The sequence below is a fragment of the Podarcis tiliguerta genome (assembly GCF_965153285.1).
Source record: "Podarcis tiliguerta genome assembly, chromosome: 14".
Taxonomy (NCBI): Eukaryota; Metazoa; Chordata; class Lepidosauria; order Squamata; family Lacertidae; genus Podarcis; species Podarcis tiliguerta.
In genome coordinates, this window is record NC_139547.1 from 47,646,402 (window position 1) to 47,667,374 (window position 20,973).

Here is a 20,973-nt window from a genome sequence, read left to right on the forward strand (position 1 = left end):
CGTGAAACTTCAACCAGTTCAAAATGCAACTGCCAGGGTTTGGGCTGGGGCTCAGGGACCAGAACAGACTCATACCATCTTCATTGGTTACCTGTTGGTTTCCAGACACTGGTATTGACCCTTAAATCTGGTGTGATAAACCTTTGTACCTCCAGACATTTCTGCACTACATTATCCCTGGCCACTGTCCATGCTTGCTAGTGCTGATTGGGAGTTGCAGTTCAACAGCACCTGCAAGGACAAAGGTTTCCCCACTCGTGATGTATTCATTTGTTATTTGTTTTATTTATTAAATTTATCTACCACTCTTCAAGGGAGGGTCACAATATAAAAACACAAATGTACATAACATAGTAATAAACAAAAGCAGTAGCTACCCTCACAGTTTAAAAGGCCATAGATTGTTGAATTAGCCCAAAGCCTGGGAGCAGAGGAATATTTTTGCCTGGCACCTAAAATATGTAATGAAGGTGCCAGGTGAGTCTCCTTGGGAAGAGCATTCCACAAACAGGGAGCCACTGCAGAAAAGACCCATTCTCGAGTTGTCACCCTCCAGGCCTCTCATGGAGGGGGCATACAAGGAAGGACCTCAGTGATGTTTTCATTGCATTTACATTTAAAATTGCAGAATTGGGCAGCGAGGAGCTTGGGCAAAGCCAATTTTAGAATTCCCTCTCCATCTAGGAGGAGAGACCTGAAATTGTTTTAGTCCACAATTTCTTCAGGTGGAAAAAGGCTACTAGCTACAGAGGGAAAGGGAAGGGGACACTAGAGGGTAAGCACTTTTTTATTTTAAAAAACCCTTAAAAACACCCAATGCTTGAAAACGTAGGACCAGCTGCTCAAGCCTGAGGCTGCTGTTTGTTTTTGAAAAGAACAAATGACAAGAGAAATGTATAAATGACTGTGCTTGGGGCTTAATATTTTGCTCCTCGGTGTGCAACTGTTATATGGAGGCACCTGGCAACACTCTGGATTTATAGATGTCATTCCCGATGTCTTCCATTCTTACTCTTGCATTTGCTGCTGCCTGGGTATTTGCCATGCTCATTGCCCCTCTTCTGTTTCAGCGTAACGTATGAAGACCCCCAGGCTGTTAAAGGACTGGCATCTGCCCTGGATGTTCGGAAACACAACGCAGGAGGGGTAAGTCATTTCTCTGCCCTGTTGCATTGCAGACAAAGGGGGGCTGCTCTCAAGCTTTGCTGAGAGCATTGAATGTGACTCATGTGTTTCCTTCAGTCCTATCCTGAGATTTTTGTGTGCGTCCAGCTTCAAATTGCAGAAAAGAGCTGTGACGCACGTGTGGTCAGTGGTGCTAAATTGTGTTTTCCTAGAACTTTCTAAGGTTTGAATACTTCATGCTAATTTCTGGAGAGAACTGACAGGTATCTAGCCTGACGTTTCTCGAGAAGATTAACTGTTTCCCCCCAGTAACGTGTGTTAGCAGCACACCGAACACTGACCCAGAAAGCAAGCACAACTCTTAGATTCTCTGGCTTTGTATGGATAAATATAAATTATAACTTGTGGTCGGTGCAGGCAACTTTCTAAAACCTGCTTCTTTCCAGTGATCTGAACTGGGAGCATGAATGGTCTTCACTGAAGACTACCCTCTATTTTCCTTTTTGGTCGGGGCCGTGATTCTCTCCCCATTCACCTCTCTGGATGAGGAATCCCGATCTCTCTGTGCATTCCCATCCTTTGGGTGGCAACATTTGTCCTTTGAACTCATCTTCTCATCTTTAGTGTTCTGTCCTCTTGGGAGAGAGCACATGCATTGCAGCAGCATTTGACCTGGCCTTCTCCAGGGCATGGCCTTCCTGGAGGGGTCCTGAAGTCTGAGTGTGTGGGTAGGAGAGGGAAGAGCTGTGGGGCATGATGGAGGGAAGCTGCTGCAGAAAAATAGAGGTGAGACTGGCAGAAACTGGACTTCTCACCACCAATTTTACCACCTTGCCACAGCAACAGGGGGTCCTATGGGAAGGATCCCAAGAGCAGAGAGAGGCAGGTGAAGAGCATCTCCCAAGATGCTCAAGATGTATTTTCTCACTCCTGCCCATCCCAGGGCCATTTGTCACCAGCTGCTGTGTGCCAAGGATCTTGATACTAAGTGGCCTGGGATTCCCACTCCCCCCTTAAGCAAGTAAAATAAATGTTATACAGTGGTGCCTCGCAAGACGAAATTAATTCATTCTGCGAGTTTTTTCGTCTTGTGAATTTTTCGTCTTGCGATGCACGGCTTCCCATAGGAAATGCATTGACGGTTTCCCATAGGAATGCATTGACGGTTTTAAGAAAAAGGCGCAAGACGTTTTCGTCTTGCGAAGCAAGCCCATAGGGAAATTCGTCTTGCGAAGCAACTCAAAAAACAAAAAACTCTTTCGTCTTGCGAGTTTTTCGTCTTGAGAGGCATTCATCTTGCGAGGTACCACTGTATGTAGATGGTGATACTTTAGGGGGTTTTCCAATTATTGTTATTAATTTTCAAATTATTATAAATCCAACCAAATCACTTTAGGGATTTTTATTTAGATAAATAACCTATAAGAATACAATGTACGTTATGAATATCACTACTAGCATACATATAGAAATAATAAGCATGATACTTTTTTCAGAGATTGTTCCATTTATATTTCCTCCAGTATCATATAAGGGTTTACTTTATCTTGTATTCTCACACTCCAGTAAAATACGTTTTCAGGTTTTGTTTTTGAATCAGCTTAACGTTTCTTGCAGGCGACCTTGGAAGGATATGTAACCTGAAAGGCGGGGTATAAATTATTCTATCGAGTCAATGAATGAATAGTAGACAGACGGAGTCTGGAAGCATTTCTGACTGGCATAGGCAAAGCATATTCTAGAATGTAGTCGTCAGTGTTCTTCAACCTTTTATTTTTATTTGCACACCACCCGGGGAACTTTGTGATCAAGCAGTTTATAAATTTCTGGAAGCAGTGAAAGGCTGGCTGGGAGCCAAAACTAGGCTGAATCCTGATAAGACAGAGATGATGGGCAATTCCTGTGTCTGTGAATTAGGTGTACAAACTCTTTTGTGAGGGGTTGCACTGCCCTTGATGGAATAGGTTCTTAGTCTGGGAGTGCTTCTGGATTCTGATTTGTCACTGACCAGCCAGGTGGCTTCTGGTGTACTTAAGCTCAACTTACGCTGGTCACCAGCTATGGCCATTCTCAGACCAGGATAGCCTGGACCCAGTTGCCCATGCTCTAGTGACATCCTGCTTAGACTGCTGCAATGCTCTATTTGCGGGGCTTCCCTTGAAGGCAGTCTGGAGGTTGCAGCTAGTGCAGAATGTGGCTGTCAGGTTGGTAAGAGGTGCAGCCTGATGGGCCCATGTGTCACCAGACCCGACAGCTCTGTGCTAAATGCTGGCGGATTGCCAAGCCCAATTCAAGGTGTTCATATTGGCAAGTACCTAAATGAGCAACTCCCCCAGTTTCAACCATCTTGGGCCCTGTGATCATCAGGGGGAGGCCCCTGTTGCTGGTGCCACCTCTGTCACTGACCTGTGAACAAGTCCTCAGCGGCAGTTCCCTGTTTCTGGAATGCCTTCCCTAGCGAGGTGTTTCTGTTTCTACCCTTATTGACTTTCAGCAAAGATTTAAAAACCTTCCTGCTTACCCAGCAAATTTGATGGTTGAAATATACAGTGGTGCCCCGCAAGATGAATGCCTCACAAGACAGAAAACCCGCTAGACGAAAGGGTTTTCCGTTTTTCAATGCGCTTCGCAGGACGAATTTCTCTATGGGCTTGCTTTGCAAGACGAAAATGTCTTGCGATTCTTGCGATTTTTTTCCGCTCCCCACCCCCTTTTTCTAAGGCACTAAGCTGCTAATAGCCTTTTAGCAGCTAATCCGCTAATCCCTTAAGCCTTTAATAGCCGCTAATAGCCGCTAATAGCGCTAATCCGCTAATAGGGTTGCTTTGCAAGACGAAAAAACCGCTAGACGAATAGACTCGCGGAATGGATTCTTTTTGTCTTGTGAGGCACCACTGTACTGGCTATGGCAGCCTCGAAATCAGCTACTATGATGGGAGGGCTTTTAAATGTTTTTAAGTATTTTAAGTTTGTTTTTGCTTTAATTCAAATTGCATTGCCATAACGCTTTGATGCCAGGCTCCTTTGGAAGGAAAGACAGGCTAGAAATGTAATAAATAATAATTCTGAGAAAGCTCGCACCTTGCAGCTGGATGAGCATCCTTCTCTATTAACCTGCGGTCCTGTTTGATTCATGCTTTGGTTCCCTGGGCTGCTTGTCTTTTCCCCCATCAGTGTAGCTGTTATCAACCTACAGCATTGTCAGTTCAAAGGGCTCCTCTGAGTTAACCCAACAGGGTCAAAGTGTGCAAAGACGTGCATGTTTTCAGACTTCGCCCTCCTGCCAAGATGTCCTCTGGCCATTTTGCTCTCCAGTGTGTTCTCCAAGTGTTGGTGAACTGTAGCTCATTGTCGAAACAAAATAAAAAAATTCCTTCCAGCAGCACCTTAGAGACCAACTAAGTTTGTTATTGGTATGAGCTTCGGTGTGCATGCACATTTTCTGTCATCAGTGGTTTGTTAGAATATTCAGGAGGATCCCTAACAGATGAGAGAAAATACATTTCACAAGAATAATTGAAGCCGGTGCAGGGAGTTTACATTGCCTCTTGGTTTGGATAGGGATGCAAGGAGAAACTGCTTCCTGACTTTTCTAGAAAATACCACACACAGAGTCATTTAAAACATGTATGCTGACCTGTTCATTAATTGGCAGGCCTGTGGAGTGTGGAGGCCAAAAATGATTTTCTTCTGGCATGTGTTTTTAAATCCTTGCATACGGGATTACAGCCTAAATGTCCCATTGAATTTAGTGGGACTTACTCCTGAGGAGCCATTCATAAGGATTGCACTGTTAAAACCTTAAGCTGCCTGGGTTCTGGTCGCTTAAGGCAGTGCACAGCACCTTACTGTACCTCCCTGAACAAGCTTGATCTCATGAGATTTTAGAAGCTAAGCAGAGGCATACGTTAGTAATTGGTGGGGAGACCTTAGAACAGCAGCAGCTAACCCTATCTTATTGCTATTATATTGTAAGTTGCGGTGAGGGCGTGCCTCCAGGCTAAAAGGCATGAATTTGGTAATATTGATGTATCTTCATATAAGGACGACTTGACAAGTAGTGTTTACCTGACCAGAAACTCATTTATTTGTCTGAAAAGAGTGTTTGCCTTGGACAGAGGGTCCCAGGTGGGTAACTCAGACAGCCACAAGCTGCCACTTCCTGGGGCAGTGGGCACCCGAGGGGGAAAAAGCCCTCAAAATTCTCCAGTACTCTCAGTTCACAGTAGTTTGCTGGCCAGAAAACTGAGATTGTCACTTGGGAAGAGGATGAGACTTCCTTGCAAATCAAATCAAATCCACACACACACACACACACACACACACAAACACACACACAAATTTTGCCAGCTTGTATGCCTTCACCTATCAGAAAGCAAGGTGTGTTTCAGAAATGATCTGCCTTTCCCTCCAAGAAATTTTCCGTTTGAAAGTTGGTTTGGTTTGGGTTGTTGGTTTTTGTTTTTACTTGCCACAGGTGAGTAATAATTTACAGACCTGGGATGGGTGAAGTGGTATCTGAAGCCTGGAGGTCATGGGCTCGCCTTTAGGAAATGTTGTAATCTCTCCATCTCGCTGTTGCTTTGCCGTCTCCCTGTGTCCCCCCCACCCCCAACACACCTTTTGACTTTTTAATGGGAATTTCTGTTCTCAACACAGAGGAGAGGTAAAAGTGGCAGTTCAGACATGGAGCCCATAGACAAGTGGCTAATGACGCAAGGAATGGTGAGGAGGATTTTGCCAGTCGAGTGACGCCCCACCCCCTTGTTGTCCTCACCCCCATCTCCTCCTCTAAATAGCATAACCATCCTCTGTTTACCTGTCACTCATCCTGTTGAAAGAATGCAAATTGGACAGTGCAAGGAGATGGGTCCCCACCTGTGAAGGGGTGGGGAAGTGGGGCCACCGGCCAAGGTTAGGAGACCTGGGGATAGATAGTTTTCAACCGGGATGCGTGGCAGCGAAGAAACATGTATGTTACCATGTTTGTTTCCAAAACTCACATGGACCTCTCCAGTTCCTTTCACTGTCCCAATTTTAAAAAGAGAGAAATACATATGTGCAGTATCCACATTTCCTCCAAAACACAAGTTCTGCTCGTTAAAATGGGGAGGGTTTGTGTTCGTTTTGCAAAAAATAAAATGAAAAAAGTTTAATAGCCTGCCCCTGCAGCACTAAGCAGTATGACCAGAAGCTCAGATCATATTGCACTGTTCAACGCTTCCCTGAATTTACTCTCGGCAAGAGTTCTGGAGCAGCGGAAACAGAAAGGTTGTATTGTTTTGCAAGAGGCTTCCAAGTGGGTTTCCTGCAAAACAGGGGAGTGTCTCTGCTGCACTAAATATGGCTGAACATAAATGCAAATCTGTTGTTGGGGCATCCTCTTATTATTATTTTTAATTTATTATAAATTTATTAGATTTATATGCCACCCTTCATCCAAAGATCTCAGGGTGGTTCACAAGATAAAAACACAAGATAAAATCACAAATAAATAGTTAAAACGAAAAGCAACAAAACAATAGCCCCTCCCCCCCAAAAAAACATTTAAAAGTCTGTAGAATATTAATCACCCAAAGGCCTCATTGAAGAGCAGAGAGCAGAGCTTCTATGCTGTGCTGCATCTGGGAATTGATGGTTGAGCCATTTCCTCTTCTCCAGGGAATCTTGGGAACTGTAGTTGTCAGAGGGGAACTTAAGAGCTCTGCACCCCAGCACCCTTGCTGCACTACAATTCCCAGAGTTCTTGGGATGTGATGGGGTGGAGCTATGACAGTCAAAATCTTATATAGCCATTCTAGTGTAGATATACCCCTTGGGTGATTTTTCTCTTGGTGAAAGCATATTACTAGCTAAGGCTAAATGTAGTCTTACGTCCATGGGGATTTGGAATATACTTCCATAATCCCCCTTAAAGGTAAAGGGACCCCTGACCATTAGGTCCAGTCGTGGCCGACTCTGGGGTTGCGGTGCTCATCTTGCTTTACTGGCTGAGGCAGCCGGCGTACAGCTTCCTGGTCATGTGGCCAGCATGACTAAGCCGCTTCTGGCGAACCAGAACAGCGCATGGAAATGCCGTTTACCTTCCCGCCGGAGTGGTACCTATTTATCTACTTGCACTTTGACGTGCTTTCGAACTGCTAGGTTGGCAGGAGCTGGGACCGAGCAACAGAAGCTCACCCCGTCGCGAGGATTCGAACCGCCAACCTTCTGATCGGCAAGTCCTAGGCTCTGTAGTTTAACCCACAGCGCCACCTGCGTCCCTAATCCCCCTTAGCTCCTTGGAAAACATGGCATCCTGGGAGCAAAGTATCCAAGCAGGGTGACAGTTTTATATAGTGAAGACAGCGCCCTTGACCCATCCTGGCAGAGGCCAAATGTGTGTTTTCCTTCAGCTCTGCAGTCCCGGTGCCACAAGGGGAGCCAAGCAGGAAAAGCTTTGAAGGACCTTGCACCCTCGCTTATGTTTAACGTGCCCTGAGCTGAGGAGTAAGAAGCAAAGGGTGCCAAGCTGTAACTCTAGAGTGTGGGGAGGGTGTTTGGACTACAGCTCCCATCAGTCCCAAGCAGTGAAGCGAGTGGTCATGGATTTGTATTCTTGCAACATCTAGAGAGCCATGGGTTCTTCATCTCTGCTTTAGAGTTCCCTTTCCTTAGACTTGCAACTCAGCTGCCTTGCAAGAGATAAAACGTGGGACTGAGCAGGGTTGAGGGCAGGGGAGTGCACCCAACCGAGAGGCAAAACAGAGCGTCACAGTGTTCCAGAAGCTTCTTCTGCCTCCCCAAGGAGAGGAGAACAATCACTGTTGGTGAACAACTTAGGAATGAGGGGAGAAACTAGATTCAGTTAGCATTTGAAGGCAAAGCCTAATTTATACTTTTCGAAACAAATGCACAAAGCAGAACGCAGCCGTCCTTCCAAATTTGCACTTTTCCGATTTGCACAACGCAGTTCTCCAGCCAGGTAATGTGTGCAAAAATGCAGCTACTGTGGTAAAGTGTCCATAAAAAAATGGATGTATTTGTCATAATAACATGGAAAAAAACTGCATTATATTAGGCAACAGTGCTTTGCAAAAAAAAAAAGTGAGCGCAGGAGATGTTTGCACAAACAAGCCGGTGAATTCCAATGAGGGCTTTTAACGAATTGCAAACTGGTGTGGCAATGTGGAGAACTGAACTTAAGATCTTTAAGATGATAAACTGAGTGAAACCAAAATTGACAAATTCAGCCACTCAAAGAGGGTATGTGCAACCCTCTGTATCCTGATGCCTCTGGGATAGCTCAGTTGGTAGAGCATGAGACTCTTAAACTGAGGGTTGCGGGTTCAAGCTCCACATTGGGCCAAAGATTCCTGCCTTGCAGGTTGTGGTCCTTCCAATTCTAGGATTCAATTCTCTTCTATTCTCAAAAGGCGACAGTGCCTCCCTTTTCCTGTCCAGGGAAGTGGGTGGGTGCGTGGGAAGATGCAAAAGAATGAAGCAGAGAGCAATTCCATACCTCATTCCTTCTCTTACAAACTTCAGGTGTGTTTAGGGAGTCTGTTTTCCAACTCTCCCCTATTGTCACTCATCCTACAATTTGGTTCTGCTTGGGTGCTGTTCCCAAGGGTCAGAGAAGCCCAGAGTATGTTTTTCTCGCTTTCTCTGCTGCCATTTAAAATTGATGGGGGGGAGTACAAAACTCTTCCTCCTGCCCTGCCCATATTTGCTGCCGGCTTGTGTTTGTTCACTTTGGGGAAAAGGATACTGCAGCCTTTGTGTCGGCCATAACAACTGTAGGGGACTGGTTTATTCCCCCTTACAGGGCATTTTAACCTTGTTTGTTTTTAATACGGATGTATTTGGCATCCCTTTAGAATCTAACTAATCCGTAACCCAGTTTTCTGTCTGAATTAGCGGTAGCTCTTAACTGTGTCCATTAATAGAGTATGTAACAGAACTGACAAACTGCAGGAGTTACAAGTGGCCTAGTACAGATGGTTCTACTCAGGTATGGCATGGTTTTCTACTGAGTTAAAGCAAAAAAGTTTTTATTTTAATGCTGTCTTCTGTCAGTGTCACCTGAAAGGGGCTAGAGGACCAGAGGGACGCCCCACTGAATATTGTCTCTTGGACCAGAAATGTTGCTCAAAATACCCTCTTCTAAAATCAGACTTCGCCAAAGAAATTAAAAAGAATGCATTCCCCTCACCTTTGTAAACTTCAGTTTTTGGTGCCATTTCATTCCACCAAACTATACTAGAATTCACGTCCCTGGTTTTATCCCATATAGTGGTTCATTATGGACCTCATCGCAAACCAGATGTTGGGAAGCTTAAGCATAGTTTGCCGTGAGATCTGAACTGGCGCACCATGGCTTGCACTTGGCCATGGAGCCTGAATCCAAAACCATTGTGTCAACAACAGCTTGGCATGATGTTTGAATTGGCAAGCCATGGTTACGACCAGCAAATATCTGATACTGCATCTTGACCCTGTTCTGCAACCCCAGATCTGCACAGGACAATAGCATTATTAAAGTGGTGGGAGTGCCCTTGCCACATTTCGTTCGAGACAAATTGTTCCCTTTCCAGGGTTGAGCTTGGAGGAAAGCCAGTCCTGTGAGTTTGCAATGCAAGCCAACTCTGTACAGCACTGAGTGGCTGGCACCCGTGGTGTCTCATACCCACCCTAATATCTGGACCAGGTTTGGAATTCCTTTAAAGTAGCTGTCGATTAAAATGACAGTGAATGAATGTATTTAAGAAACCAAAACTTTAGAGGGAATGATACAACCTGTTGGAAGGATAAGGAGAGTGTCAGGCTTGTAACCGAATCAGTATTAGAATCACTGCTATGTATGCATGCTATTTATATTGTGCAAGCGGGTAGAACCTGGGCTTGCAATCTCTTTTTCTCCTACTTACTCCCACTTGGTTACTTTTTGCACAGCCGTAAGGTGAGGCTGGCACTGTCTTATGAGCTGTTGCTTGCTGGCCCAATGTAGGTCAATATCAGCATATCAGTGCAATGCTTTCTAGAGCTTCCCACTTCAGGTCATGCCAGTTGTCGGAGCCAAATGAAGATGCTGTTTTGAAGTGCATCAGGAAAAGCTGGATCCTGCAACCTGGATGAATTGTGCAAACAGACAAAATTAGCTTTGGGTACTTGCCATACTTCATGTAGTTCTGCTGATAACTGATAACTTAAGAAAAGCCCTGCCAAATCACACCAATAACCCGTCTAGTCCTGCATCCTGCTCTTACAGATGCCTCTGGCAAGCACATCAGCAGGACCTGAGCACATCAGCGCTCTCCCCACTTGTGATTCCTATCTAGCAAATGGTTTTCAGAGGCATCCTACCTCTGACAGTTGAGGCAAGCCATAGCCATGGCCCTGTCCTCCTTTTCCAAAGCCATCTTAAGTTAGCAGCCCTTGCTACATCTTACAGAAGCAAATTCCACCTGGCAGAGCACATCTCCACTCCCAAGCCCAGGAAATTTCACCAGAGAGGCCTGGGCTCCATGGTATCTTCTCTTTATTCTCAAGGACTAGAAGCTTGCGTGCTTTACTTTTTAAATGGCCACGGTTCTACTCCTGAGTGGTGGAATTCACAGAGCCCTGTTTCATGGTTCTCTTAAAGAGAAGTGTTGGGTTGCATGATGAAACATCACATGCTCGGCTACTGCATATTTTGAAACTAAAGTGCCTTTCAAGTGTTAGAGTGAAGAGGATGGCTAATCTGCAGTGGAAACGCAGAAAACCTTTGGCACTTAAATGTCTGGGAGTTATCCATCATCTCCTCTGGGGTGCATAACTTATTCTACATTGGGTCCATGTTGAAGCTGACAGCTTATCCAGTCTGACTCTGGTGATCTCAAGCAGCTGTTTTCAAAGCTGTGGGGTTTTTTGGGGGATCCCCATTATTCCTAAAGACCAGCTTTTCCAATTTTCCCTGCAATGTTCAGCCACAAGAGAGTTTTGAGTAGATTTTGGTGAATGCTTATGAGGTCCTACAGGGTGACCAGGACACTCCAGAGGCCTGGGCACTGTTCTGTTTGAGCTGCCTATGTACCCTGGAACATAGGACCCAAAAATCCTTTGCAGCCCACGGAAGTTCTGTGAGAGAAATGCAGAGGTTTCTTGTCTGCATAGAACATGGACTTCACCAGTCTAGCTCAGCATTGTTTACTGTGAGCAGCAGTGGCTCTCAGGGTCTCAAGCAGGGAGCATCCTCAGCCCTACTGGAGATGCAAGGATTGAACCTATGCTCTCTGCCACAGAGTTATAGCCTTTTCCGTGGAAAAGGTTTAGAGTTGGAAGTACCACTTGTCTAAAAGAACCCCTTTGGATATATTTTTTTTAATCTGATATTGTCCTCTATGGATTTACTCAATTCACATGATATTATTAGCATTATTATTAGGCCAAACTGGTTTCTAAGTGGTTTATTCCTCTCCAAAACAGAGCTGGGGAAAATCCCAGCTGCCCAATGTCTAATGGCAGCCCCAGTGAGAAAATGGCAGTGCACTCTCCTCCATTGCAGGTCAGGGATAGCACCAGGAAGTGTGACACTGGTGCCTGCAGTCCTACCCATGTTGACTCAGACGTAAGCCCCATTGAATTCAATGGCACTTACTTCCAGGTCATTTGGTGTGGGATTGCAGCCTGAATCATCCCTCTGGGACATTTGCAAACATGGACACGATGACTAGCAGAGGTACCCCCAAAGCTTTCGGTTCTGCTTTCCATCCTAGTTCAATATAGTACTAGGAGCCTTTGCTTATGCAGAAAAATACTACTTCAGCAATATGAATACCACAAAAACACTTGGAGCCATAGTTAAGTTTAGTAGCATTAAAAATAAATAAATCCAACTAAGGGACAGTGTAAGTAAAGGCTCAGCTGAGCTAAGAAATATTGGTGGATTCCTCCATCTATTTTAGCTCCTCACCTCACGCCTGCTTCTCCTATTCCCCCACCGGGATTCATAAGAGATTCCAGTAATGCCTGTCTCTATAAGGCTTGAATATTGGACCTAATGCATTTCAAAAGCGGGGGGGGGGGGGGGGAGGTCCTATTGCTATTCTTGTCTTTTCTCTCCTCACCATATGCCCCTTCCTCAGCTGGTCCATCTTGCCAATGAAGCCCCAGGCATTCGTTTCTAAAAAGATCTATTATCCCCGATTTGGAAATTTTGGAAGACCTGCAAATTTGCCATTTCCCCTCTTATCCCAGCCTTTTAAACACAACACATTTCTATCAAGATACTAGCCCACCTGTAACCGGCAGAAGCTCTCTGGGGCTTCAGGCAGGAGTCTTTCCTAGCCCTACCTGGAAATGCGAGGAACTGAACCTGCAACCTTCTGCACACAAGGCAAATTCTCAGCAACGAACGGAGGCTTAGTTCTGCAGAAGAAATTGCCGGCCGCCTCCTTCCATGCACGGAGGAAGGAGTGTGCAAACCTCACCCCCATAATGCTAAGCCACATTTTCATGTTGCTTCTGAACCAGACCCAACTCTTGTACCTGCAGATCAGACTCCCCCTGTCATTGGTGCAACTCATTTCTCCTGTCTCCATTTCTTGATCTCTTGCGGGGAGCAATTGGGCATGTCATGGATACCTCTTTCTTTCATGTTTTGGATTTCACATCCTATCCAGCTGTATCTAATATTCCAGCCTTAAGAGAACCAGGTCCTTCAAACTCTGAGCCATGCTGGCCCTTCCCCTCAGATACACAGCCAGACCCCGGACATTTCACTCATCGCAACCTTTTTTGTTTGCCAAGATGTTTTCTTGCTTCGCTCGTTGTTTTATTTGTGTTGTTGTTGTTGTTGTTGTTGTTGTATTGCAATTCTTCACAGCGGTGATACATCTCACACAGCGTATGTTTTTTTTCTCCAACCCCCAACCCTCTTTTTTTCCTTTCCTCTTTCCCTCTCATTCTGTGGCCATGATTGTGGATGTGTGGTGTCCTTGTTTTATTTTTTGCCTGCCTCGCTCTATCTCTTTGCTGCACTCCCTAGATTCCCGTCACACAGTCCTCTGTCATGGATGACATTGAGGAATGGCTCAGTACTGACGTGGTAAGACTCTCTTCTTTTGTTTTGCTACTTTTTAAAATTTCCTTTGATATGTTTCTGCATAAGAGGCTGCTCACATCACTCCTCTCAGTGGGAAAAAGCAACGCTGTCTGTGAGCAGCTGTGGCCATATTAGCGCTGAGGGATTCTGTTCCGCAGCCCATCCAAGCACCCCTATTTTCCAGGGACAGTCCCGGGTTTACAGAAGCCGACCCGGTTTCTGATTTGATCCAGGAACGTTCCGCTTTCCCTTAGGACGTCCCTATTTTCATCAAAGAAATGTTGGAGACCAAGGAGATAAATAACTATGCAGCCTTTAGAAAGACATCTGAAGGCAGCTCTGTATAGGGTTTTTTAAAAAAAATGTTTCAAGAGAAGAAGAAGAGTTTGGATTTGATATCCCACTTTATCACTACCTGAAGGAGTCTCAATGCGGCTAACATTCTCCTTTCCCTTGCTCCCCCACAACAAACACTCTGTGAGGTGAGTGGGGCTGAGAGACTTCAGAGAAGTGTGACTAGCCCAAGGTCACCCAGCAGCTGCATGTGGAGGAGCAGAGACGCGAACCCAGTTCCCCAGATTACAAGTCTACCACTCTTAACCACTACACCACACTGGCTCTTTCATGTTTTATTATGTTTTATATGTTTTGGAAGCCACCTAGAGTGGCTGGGGCAACCCTATCAGATTGTGTGTTTGGAGGGGGTATAAATAATAAAATTCTTATTCTTATTATGGAATAGGATGTCCCTGTTTTCAAGGGAGAAATATTGGAGGGTATGCTATCCACACACCTCAGCTACATGTGGCTTGTGAACCCCTGGTGCCTCCTTTAATTCCTCCTCGTCTGTGCAAGCATTCTCCTCCAACTGCCTCACACTTCTCCTTAAACTGATGTAGCTCTCCCAATTTGTATATCCATAGCATAGGGAATCTCGAGATTTAGTGAGAAGAAACTGTGGGTGGGACAGCAGTACAGTGGTACCCCGCAAGACGAATGCCTCGGAAGACGAAAAACCCGCTAGACGAAAGGGTTTTTCGTTTTCTGAGGTGCTTCGCAAGACGGATTTTTCTAAGGGCTTGCTTCGCTAGACGAAACGGCCCTGCCTCTCCTGTCATGGCGACGGTCACTGCACGCACGCACGCTCACTTCCTCGCTCCTCCGGCTCCCTCCCACCTTCCGGCCGACCTTCCGACCTTCCGGCTGCCTCGCGCCGCTGCCCACCGCCCTCGTGCGCTCCCCTCAGGAGCCATTGCCGCCAGCAGCCAGCGTTGCAGCTGGAGTCGTGCTCCTGAGCCCCGCCGCCCTCCAGCAGCCGCGTCGCATGGTGTCCACAAGGCGCGGGTGAGTCCAAGGACCGGCTGTGGCAGCTGCCCTGCTTCTCCCCACCCCTCCCCGCCGTGGTGCTTCGCAAGATGAAAAAACTCGCTCTACGAAAAAACTCGCGGAACGAATTAATTTCGTCTTTCGAGGCACCACTGTAGTTGGAGGAGCATGCCCACATGGAAGAGGAGGAATTAAATTAGCAGTTCACAGTCCACATTAAGCCAGGTGTGGACACGCCCTCAGATTGTGAGGGAATGCCACTGCTGAATGCTTCCCTTGAACATTTGTGTATCTCTCTCTCACACACACAGTTCTAGCTCAGCCAGCCCAGTTCCTGATGTGCTATTTTTCTACTTAGAACATAGCATTCTTTACATACACACACACACACACACAGAGAGAGAGAGTTGTTCAAGTTTCCCTCCTCCAGGCTTCATCCACATACAAGATGGAGGCGTTAGCAAGCTTGGGAAACCTAAAGATTTGCAGAAATATGGGCTGGGGGGCGGGGAGAGAATCAAGTGGAAATACCTAAGGAGGCAGGATGCAAGTAGACCCATGAAGTCTAAGGGTTATATCCATTGCTACTCAGAGTAGACCCACTGAAAATAATGGACTCTACTAACAGGTTCATTAATTTCCATGGGTTTATGCTAAGTATTTGGATAGAACACAGGAATGATGGCTGGCTGCTGATGGGGAGGCGAAGGGGAAAGCAGGCAGAGGGGGAGGACATGGAATGGAGTGTTCTGGAAAAGGGCACGGCTGGCTGGCTGGCTTGCATTCTGAACAAGAGCGCTCTAGCTTGCGACGTTTTGTTCCCAATCCTGTAGGGAACTGCAGGTGCATATTTACACATGAACCCTCCCTCCTACAATAACAACAATAATTATTATTATTATTATTATTATTATTATTATTTATTTATAACCCACCCATCTGGCTGGGCCTCCCCATTTACTCTGGGCAGATTCCAACGAAACATTAAAATACAGTAATGCAACAGACATTAAAAGCTTCCCTAAACAGGGCTGCCTTCATATGTCTTCTAAAAATCTGGTAGTTGTTCTTCTCTTTGACATCTGGTGGGAGGTCGTTCCACAGGGCGGGTGCCACTACCAAGTAGGCCCTCTGCCTGGTTCCCTGTAACTTGGCTTCTCACAGTGAGGGAACCACCAGAAGGCCGTTGGAGCTGGACCTCAGTGTCCGGGCAGAACGATGGGGGTAGAAACACTCCTTCAGATATACTAGAATCTTATTTCCACTTGATTCTGCAATGTAAGTAGACCAGACCATCCCCATGAATGAAACGGTAGAAGGGACTGTATCTCTAAAGGTGAAGAGCCATGAGCATCAATAGCCTCCTCTGTGCTGGGGGGGGGGGGGGAGGAAGATCCCAAAAGCAGCCAAAATACCCACCTTATAAGGAGGCAAGCCTATCACAACAGGGAGAGGGCTAGGCTACAGCCTTTCTGTGTGGTGTGCTAGTTTCTACTTGAGGTTTTGTTTTGCTTCTCTTTGAGGGGCATCCAGCAATCATGTTTATTTGCCTGACATGCTGTGCAGTCCATTCTGCTGCATGCATAGGCCAGGTCCAGGAGATGCAGTGCGAGGCCATAGGCTGAGGCAGGGGAGGAAAGTCAGAGGTGTGCGCAGGGATCATATTTATTCATTTCCTCCCTCCCTGCTGCTATGCAAGTAAGTAGCCCATCAGCAGGGAGGGGAGGGATTTTAACTTAGCCCTCTTTCAAACATACTAGTTTACCTAATGAGAACTCTCTCGCTCATGCACCCCCCTCTCAAGTGGTACCCGTATTTTTCGCTCTATAAGATGCATCAGACCATAAGACGCACCTAGTTTTTGGAGAAGGAAAACATGAAAAAAAATATTCTGAATCCCAGAAGCCAGAACAGCAAGAGGGATCGCTGCGCAGCGAAAGCAGCAATCCCTCTTGCTGTTCTGGCTTCTGGGATATCCTCACAGCCTGCATTCACTCCATAAGACGCGCACACATTTCCCCTTACTTTTTAGGAGGGGAAAAGTGAGTCTTATAGAGCAAAAAATACGGTATATCCCAGAATCTGCTTAACCTCCCCTGCCCACCTGTTTAATTCGTAGAATGGCTCTCTAATTCGAATGTGTGTTTGGTGGGTGGTATATATATATATATTTATATCTGCATATGGAGACTGATTTTGAAAAATAAACAGAGCAAAATATGGTCCCTCCCAGATGTTTTCGGCTACAACTACCTTCAGCCCCAGCTACCATAGCCAATAATCAAGGATGATGGGAGTTGTCACCCAGAACATCTAGAGGGCAAAGCAACGGCTTTCCATGTGTGTTTTTTTAATTTATTTGTAATATTTTATTAAGGCTTTTTGCCATTGAATTGTTACTATTAGCAGCGGTTGCTCTGAATGTAGCGTCCCGAGCTGACCAAAGAAAGGCAGGGAGGTGCGCCCGAGTTTTTGCATGTGGGCCGAAATGCTGGAGCTGGAGGAAGGACTGCCCTGGCTGCTGCTGAGATGCCACCAGGCAGTAGGTCCACTGTGCTCTTGATCCAAATGATCATGCAGGGCCGGCCCTACGGTGAGGCAGAGTGAGGCAGCTGCATCAGCTGCCCTGTTCACCTCTAGGCTAGCCTGCTGCCCTCAAGTGCCATGAAAGACACTTTCATCAGCACTGGAGTAAGATTCAACTGCCAGCCCAAGTGGCTTCTGTATGTTCCTTGTGGGAGGGCACCATCTTGTCCCTCAGCTCAGGCAGCAAAAAGGATTGAGCCAGCCCTCAAGATGTAGCTCTCCTGTTTGGATGTTGAAAGCATCAGGAATCTTCAAGCTCAGGGAGGAGGAAGTTTGGGACAGCAGTAGTTGGGAGAAGACCACATGGACGATTCCACCTAAACATTAGGAAGAACTTCCTGACAGTAAGAGCTGTTCGACAGTGGAATTTGCTGCCAAGGAGTGTGGTGGAGTCTCCTTCTTTGGAGGTCTTTAAGCAGAGGCTTGACAACCATATGTCAGGAGTGCTCTGATGGTGTTTCCTGCTTGGCAGGGGGTTGGACTCGATGGCCCTTGTGGTCTCTTCCAACTCTATGATTCTATGACGAGGGGAAATTAAAAGAGGAACCAGGGATTCATAAGCCACATTAAGCCGAGGTGTGGACAGACCCTATGATACCTCCCTCTCCCCCTGACCTAAATCCCTGGAGCAGTCTACTTTGGGGAGGTGGTGGGGGAATGCAGCAAATGAAGGTGCAGCTTTTAAAAATCAATGAGAATAACTTAATTATTTTTTAAATCCCTTCTATACCGCTTTTCGTTTATAAAGCAGTTCACAATCTTTACATGAAAACAAATCAATAAGTAACAACAATTAAGCCATCCAGATAGTCCTTACACATAATTACAGGAAACACAGTCGCTGTATAAAACAACAACAAATAAAGCAAAATCCTCAGTGTCAGCAGTCAGGAGATTCCAGGGCAAACATCAAGGTCTTCAGCTGTCTGCAAAAGCATCCCATCGCTGAGGATTGCCTAATCTACATAGGAAGCTTGTTCCGGAAAATGGGAAAACCAAACTTTAGTAGACCACGGTATGATCAGGAGGGCTCTCCCTGCAGATCCCATGCCTGATAAATGCAAAAGAGGACAGAAGACCTACGGCTGCAGCAGCCTTTGATTTTGCTTGTGAAACTGCTTGCCGTTTTGTGCATGAAGGCTTTCAACCCACTGCTCAGGGGCACACTGTGGATTCCATTCCAACTTTTTACATCCAATCATTTACCCTATAATTGATTTTTATTCCAGACCTGGGGCTGGGGTGGCGGTGGGTTGGGGAGCCACGTTTCCAGCAAATGTTTCTTAACGACTTCTTGGCTTGCCCGTGTGATGAAGAACTTGCTTGCATTCCTGTAGTAGTCCACCCATGGCCCCCTTTTTAGTGGAGGTGTAAGAAAAATGGTTATTTGGGGCCCCTGTTTTGATGTGACCCTGACTTGAGTTGGAAAAGGCCTCTTCTCCTCCTCCTCTCCTCTGATGAAAAGGACAAGATAGTGGAGACAGCCACTGCCCGTGGCACAATTGTACTTGTTCCTTTCAGAGAAGGAATATTGGTTGGTCTAGTTTTAAGGTGTGTACATCACACTAGCTGTGTACATGCCATCAACTGACTTTAATGGTGCACCCGGTTATTTTGATTGCTCCGTTCCAGTGCTGGAAGCACCTTAGAGGTATGAGCTACGCAGGGACTTTCTGAGCATGTGCTGATATTTCTTTTCTCTTCCCCACCCCCACTTTCATTCCAACTGCAGAAAGGAGACGAACTGGAAGAAGGAGTGACGAGTGAAGGTAAACAACTAAGCATGTGGGAGGGGGAAAACACACACACACAAACTCAAGTAAAATTCTTGTAAGGCACAAAGCCACCTGCAGGACTCTGTGTGTTGTGATACCTTGCGAGCGCAGGAAAAAAGTTCAGAATGTGGCAGGCAGGATGGTCTTTAAAAGAACAAATACCGTATTTTTTGCTCTATAAGACTCACTTTTTCCCTCCTTAAAAGTAAGGGGAAATGTGTGTGCGTCTTATGGAGCGAATGCAGGCTGCGCAACTATCCCAGAAGCCAGAACAGCAAGAGGGATTGCCGCTTTCACTGCGCAGCGATCCCTCTTGCTGTTCTGGCTCCTGAGATTCAGAATATTTTTTTTCTTGTTTTCCTCCTCCAAAAACTAGGTGGGTCTTGTGATCTGGTGCGTCTTATAGAGCGAAAAATACGGTACTTCTTAGTTGTTTTAAGAAACAGTGTATAACAGAATGAAAAATAAGGGAAAATTTTTTTTAACAAATACAAAGTTGACATCCATGGCAGAGGTCGATTGATTCAGCTGGGAAAACTTGTCGGGACAAATATGTGTTAAATGGTTTCTGAAAAGTGCAGAGAGCTAACAGCTTCCTGTTCTCCAAAACAACGTGGCCATGTGAGATACCTGGCGTCGGCAGGAGGGAGGGCCTGTAGTGCCCTGCATATTTCCTTGCCGCTCCCTAAAAGTTATGCAAAATGGGAGACATTGAATACTTTCTGCAGTATTCAGCTTTGGGGGCAGATGGGGCTCGTCAGCCTGGGAAGGAAGCCTGTCTAGGAGAAGGAAAACTTTGATCCTACGCCTCCGCTGCCTTGCGGCTATACTCATTCGTGAGAAACCCCAAGAAAAAATATCCATGCCTACTGCCTTGGAAGATATCTTCGGGAGAAGAGAAGGCTAAGGAGTAAACCCTGCACAATTAGGGAGTGGAGTCCCTAAGGCAGTTGAATGGCATCTTGTATGCCTTCTTCCGTTAACTCCTGCAGCCAAATGTACTGCCCTGCTTTCCTTTGGACCACATCAGCAAGGCCAAGAGGACCACATCAGCAGCCCAGGACCTTGCGCCCTGGAGAGGTCACTTTGGTGCTGCTTGACGCAGCAAAAACAACACGGGAGCCAGCAGATACGAGTTACTGGTCTCTACAGCCACAGCAGGCGCCGTGATTCTTCTGCAGTTTGACTTCACCCCCAGAGGTGCACTTCATTGTCTCTCGAGACAGGTGGATGCCTACAAGTTGGGGGCAGAATTTTGTTTCAGGCAGAGAACACACAGACCAGGATGCATAACACCATACTGTTTTGTGTTTGTTTGTGTGCACAAACGGTCTTTCCTAGAAGCCATTATCAGGGCAATCATCCCTTGGGGTTCAATCAAGCCCTTCTTGCAGAGAGCCAATGGGCTCTGATTTCTGACAAGGGAACATTGGACCACACCCCGCATTTTTTAGGTATCCCTGGCTACACTGGTGCCCTCCAGGTATTTTGGACTAGCAACTCCCTGTTGGAGTTCATAGTCCATGTGCAGCTTGGCAAGTGAGCAATTAGTGTTTTGACTACAGGCTAGGGAGATAGAGCACAGGAGAAATTTGCCTGGAGTAACAGGTCAGTGATTGGCTGAGGTGTCTCATATAGGCAGCATGACCTATGACATTGTTTGGCTAGTTAGGAGTATTCTGGAGTGCTTGGAGAGTGATGACGTTCATGTCTGTATATAGTAACTTGTATATAGCTTGTACGTTTGCTGCCGTATATATTAAACTACAAAATCAAGTTACTAGTCGTCAGCTTTGTTGCTGATCGTCATCCTGACTGAGCAGTCTCGATCATTGCCTGGGAAAAGCTGCACTACTCTGCTAAGTTGTGCATCATTGAAGAAGTTCAGAGTTGAAGAGACTGGTCCTAGTAGCATGTGAAAGGACTTCAGAAAGTGCTCACAGGCCTCGGAGTTTTAACACTCCCATCATGCTGTGCTGGCTGGGACTGATGGAAGCTGTAGTGCAGAACATCTGGAGAGCACCAGGTTGGCCAGGGGAAATGTGTGTGCGTCCTATGGAGCGAATGCAGGCTCCTTGGCATCAGCGATAGCAA

At 46.1% G+C, this 20,973-nt stretch overlaps 1 protein-coding gene and 2 long non-coding RNA genes across 5 annotated transcripts in view; all 3 read left to right on the top strand.

Moving 5' to 3' along the window:
• Nucleotides 1–20,973, top strand: part of TOM1L2 (target of myb1 like 2 membrane trafficking protein) — a 59,049-nt gene that overhangs the window by 30,846 nt on the left and 7,230 nt on the right. The window contains exons 12-15 of one of the 3 annotated variants that reach the window (XM_083413576.1): nt 1,071–1,146; nt 5,785–5,850; nt 13,136–13,195; nt 18,837–18,873. In XM_083413576.1, the coding sequence (XP_083269702.1) occupies nt 1,071–1,146; nt 5,785–5,850; nt 13,136–13,195; nt 18,837–18,873 (239 nt within the window). The remainder of the gene's footprint in view (nt 1–1,070; nt 1,147–5,784; nt 5,851–13,135; nt 13,196–18,836; nt 18,874–20,973) is intronic. The other 2 variants (XM_083413577.1, XM_083413578.1) reach the window with 2 other exon arrangements.
• Nucleotides 1,817–5,774, top strand: LOC310664591. The gene is made up of 3 exons (XR_014504983.1): nt 1,817–2,168; nt 2,445–3,661; nt 4,014–5,774. It is a non-coding gene; the product is annotated as an uncharacterized lncRNA (long non-coding RNA).
• LOC310664593 lies at nt 19,306–20,659 on the top strand. The gene is made up of 2 exons (XR_014504985.1): nt 19,306–20,188; nt 20,221–20,659. It is a non-coding gene; the product is annotated as an uncharacterized lncRNA (long non-coding RNA).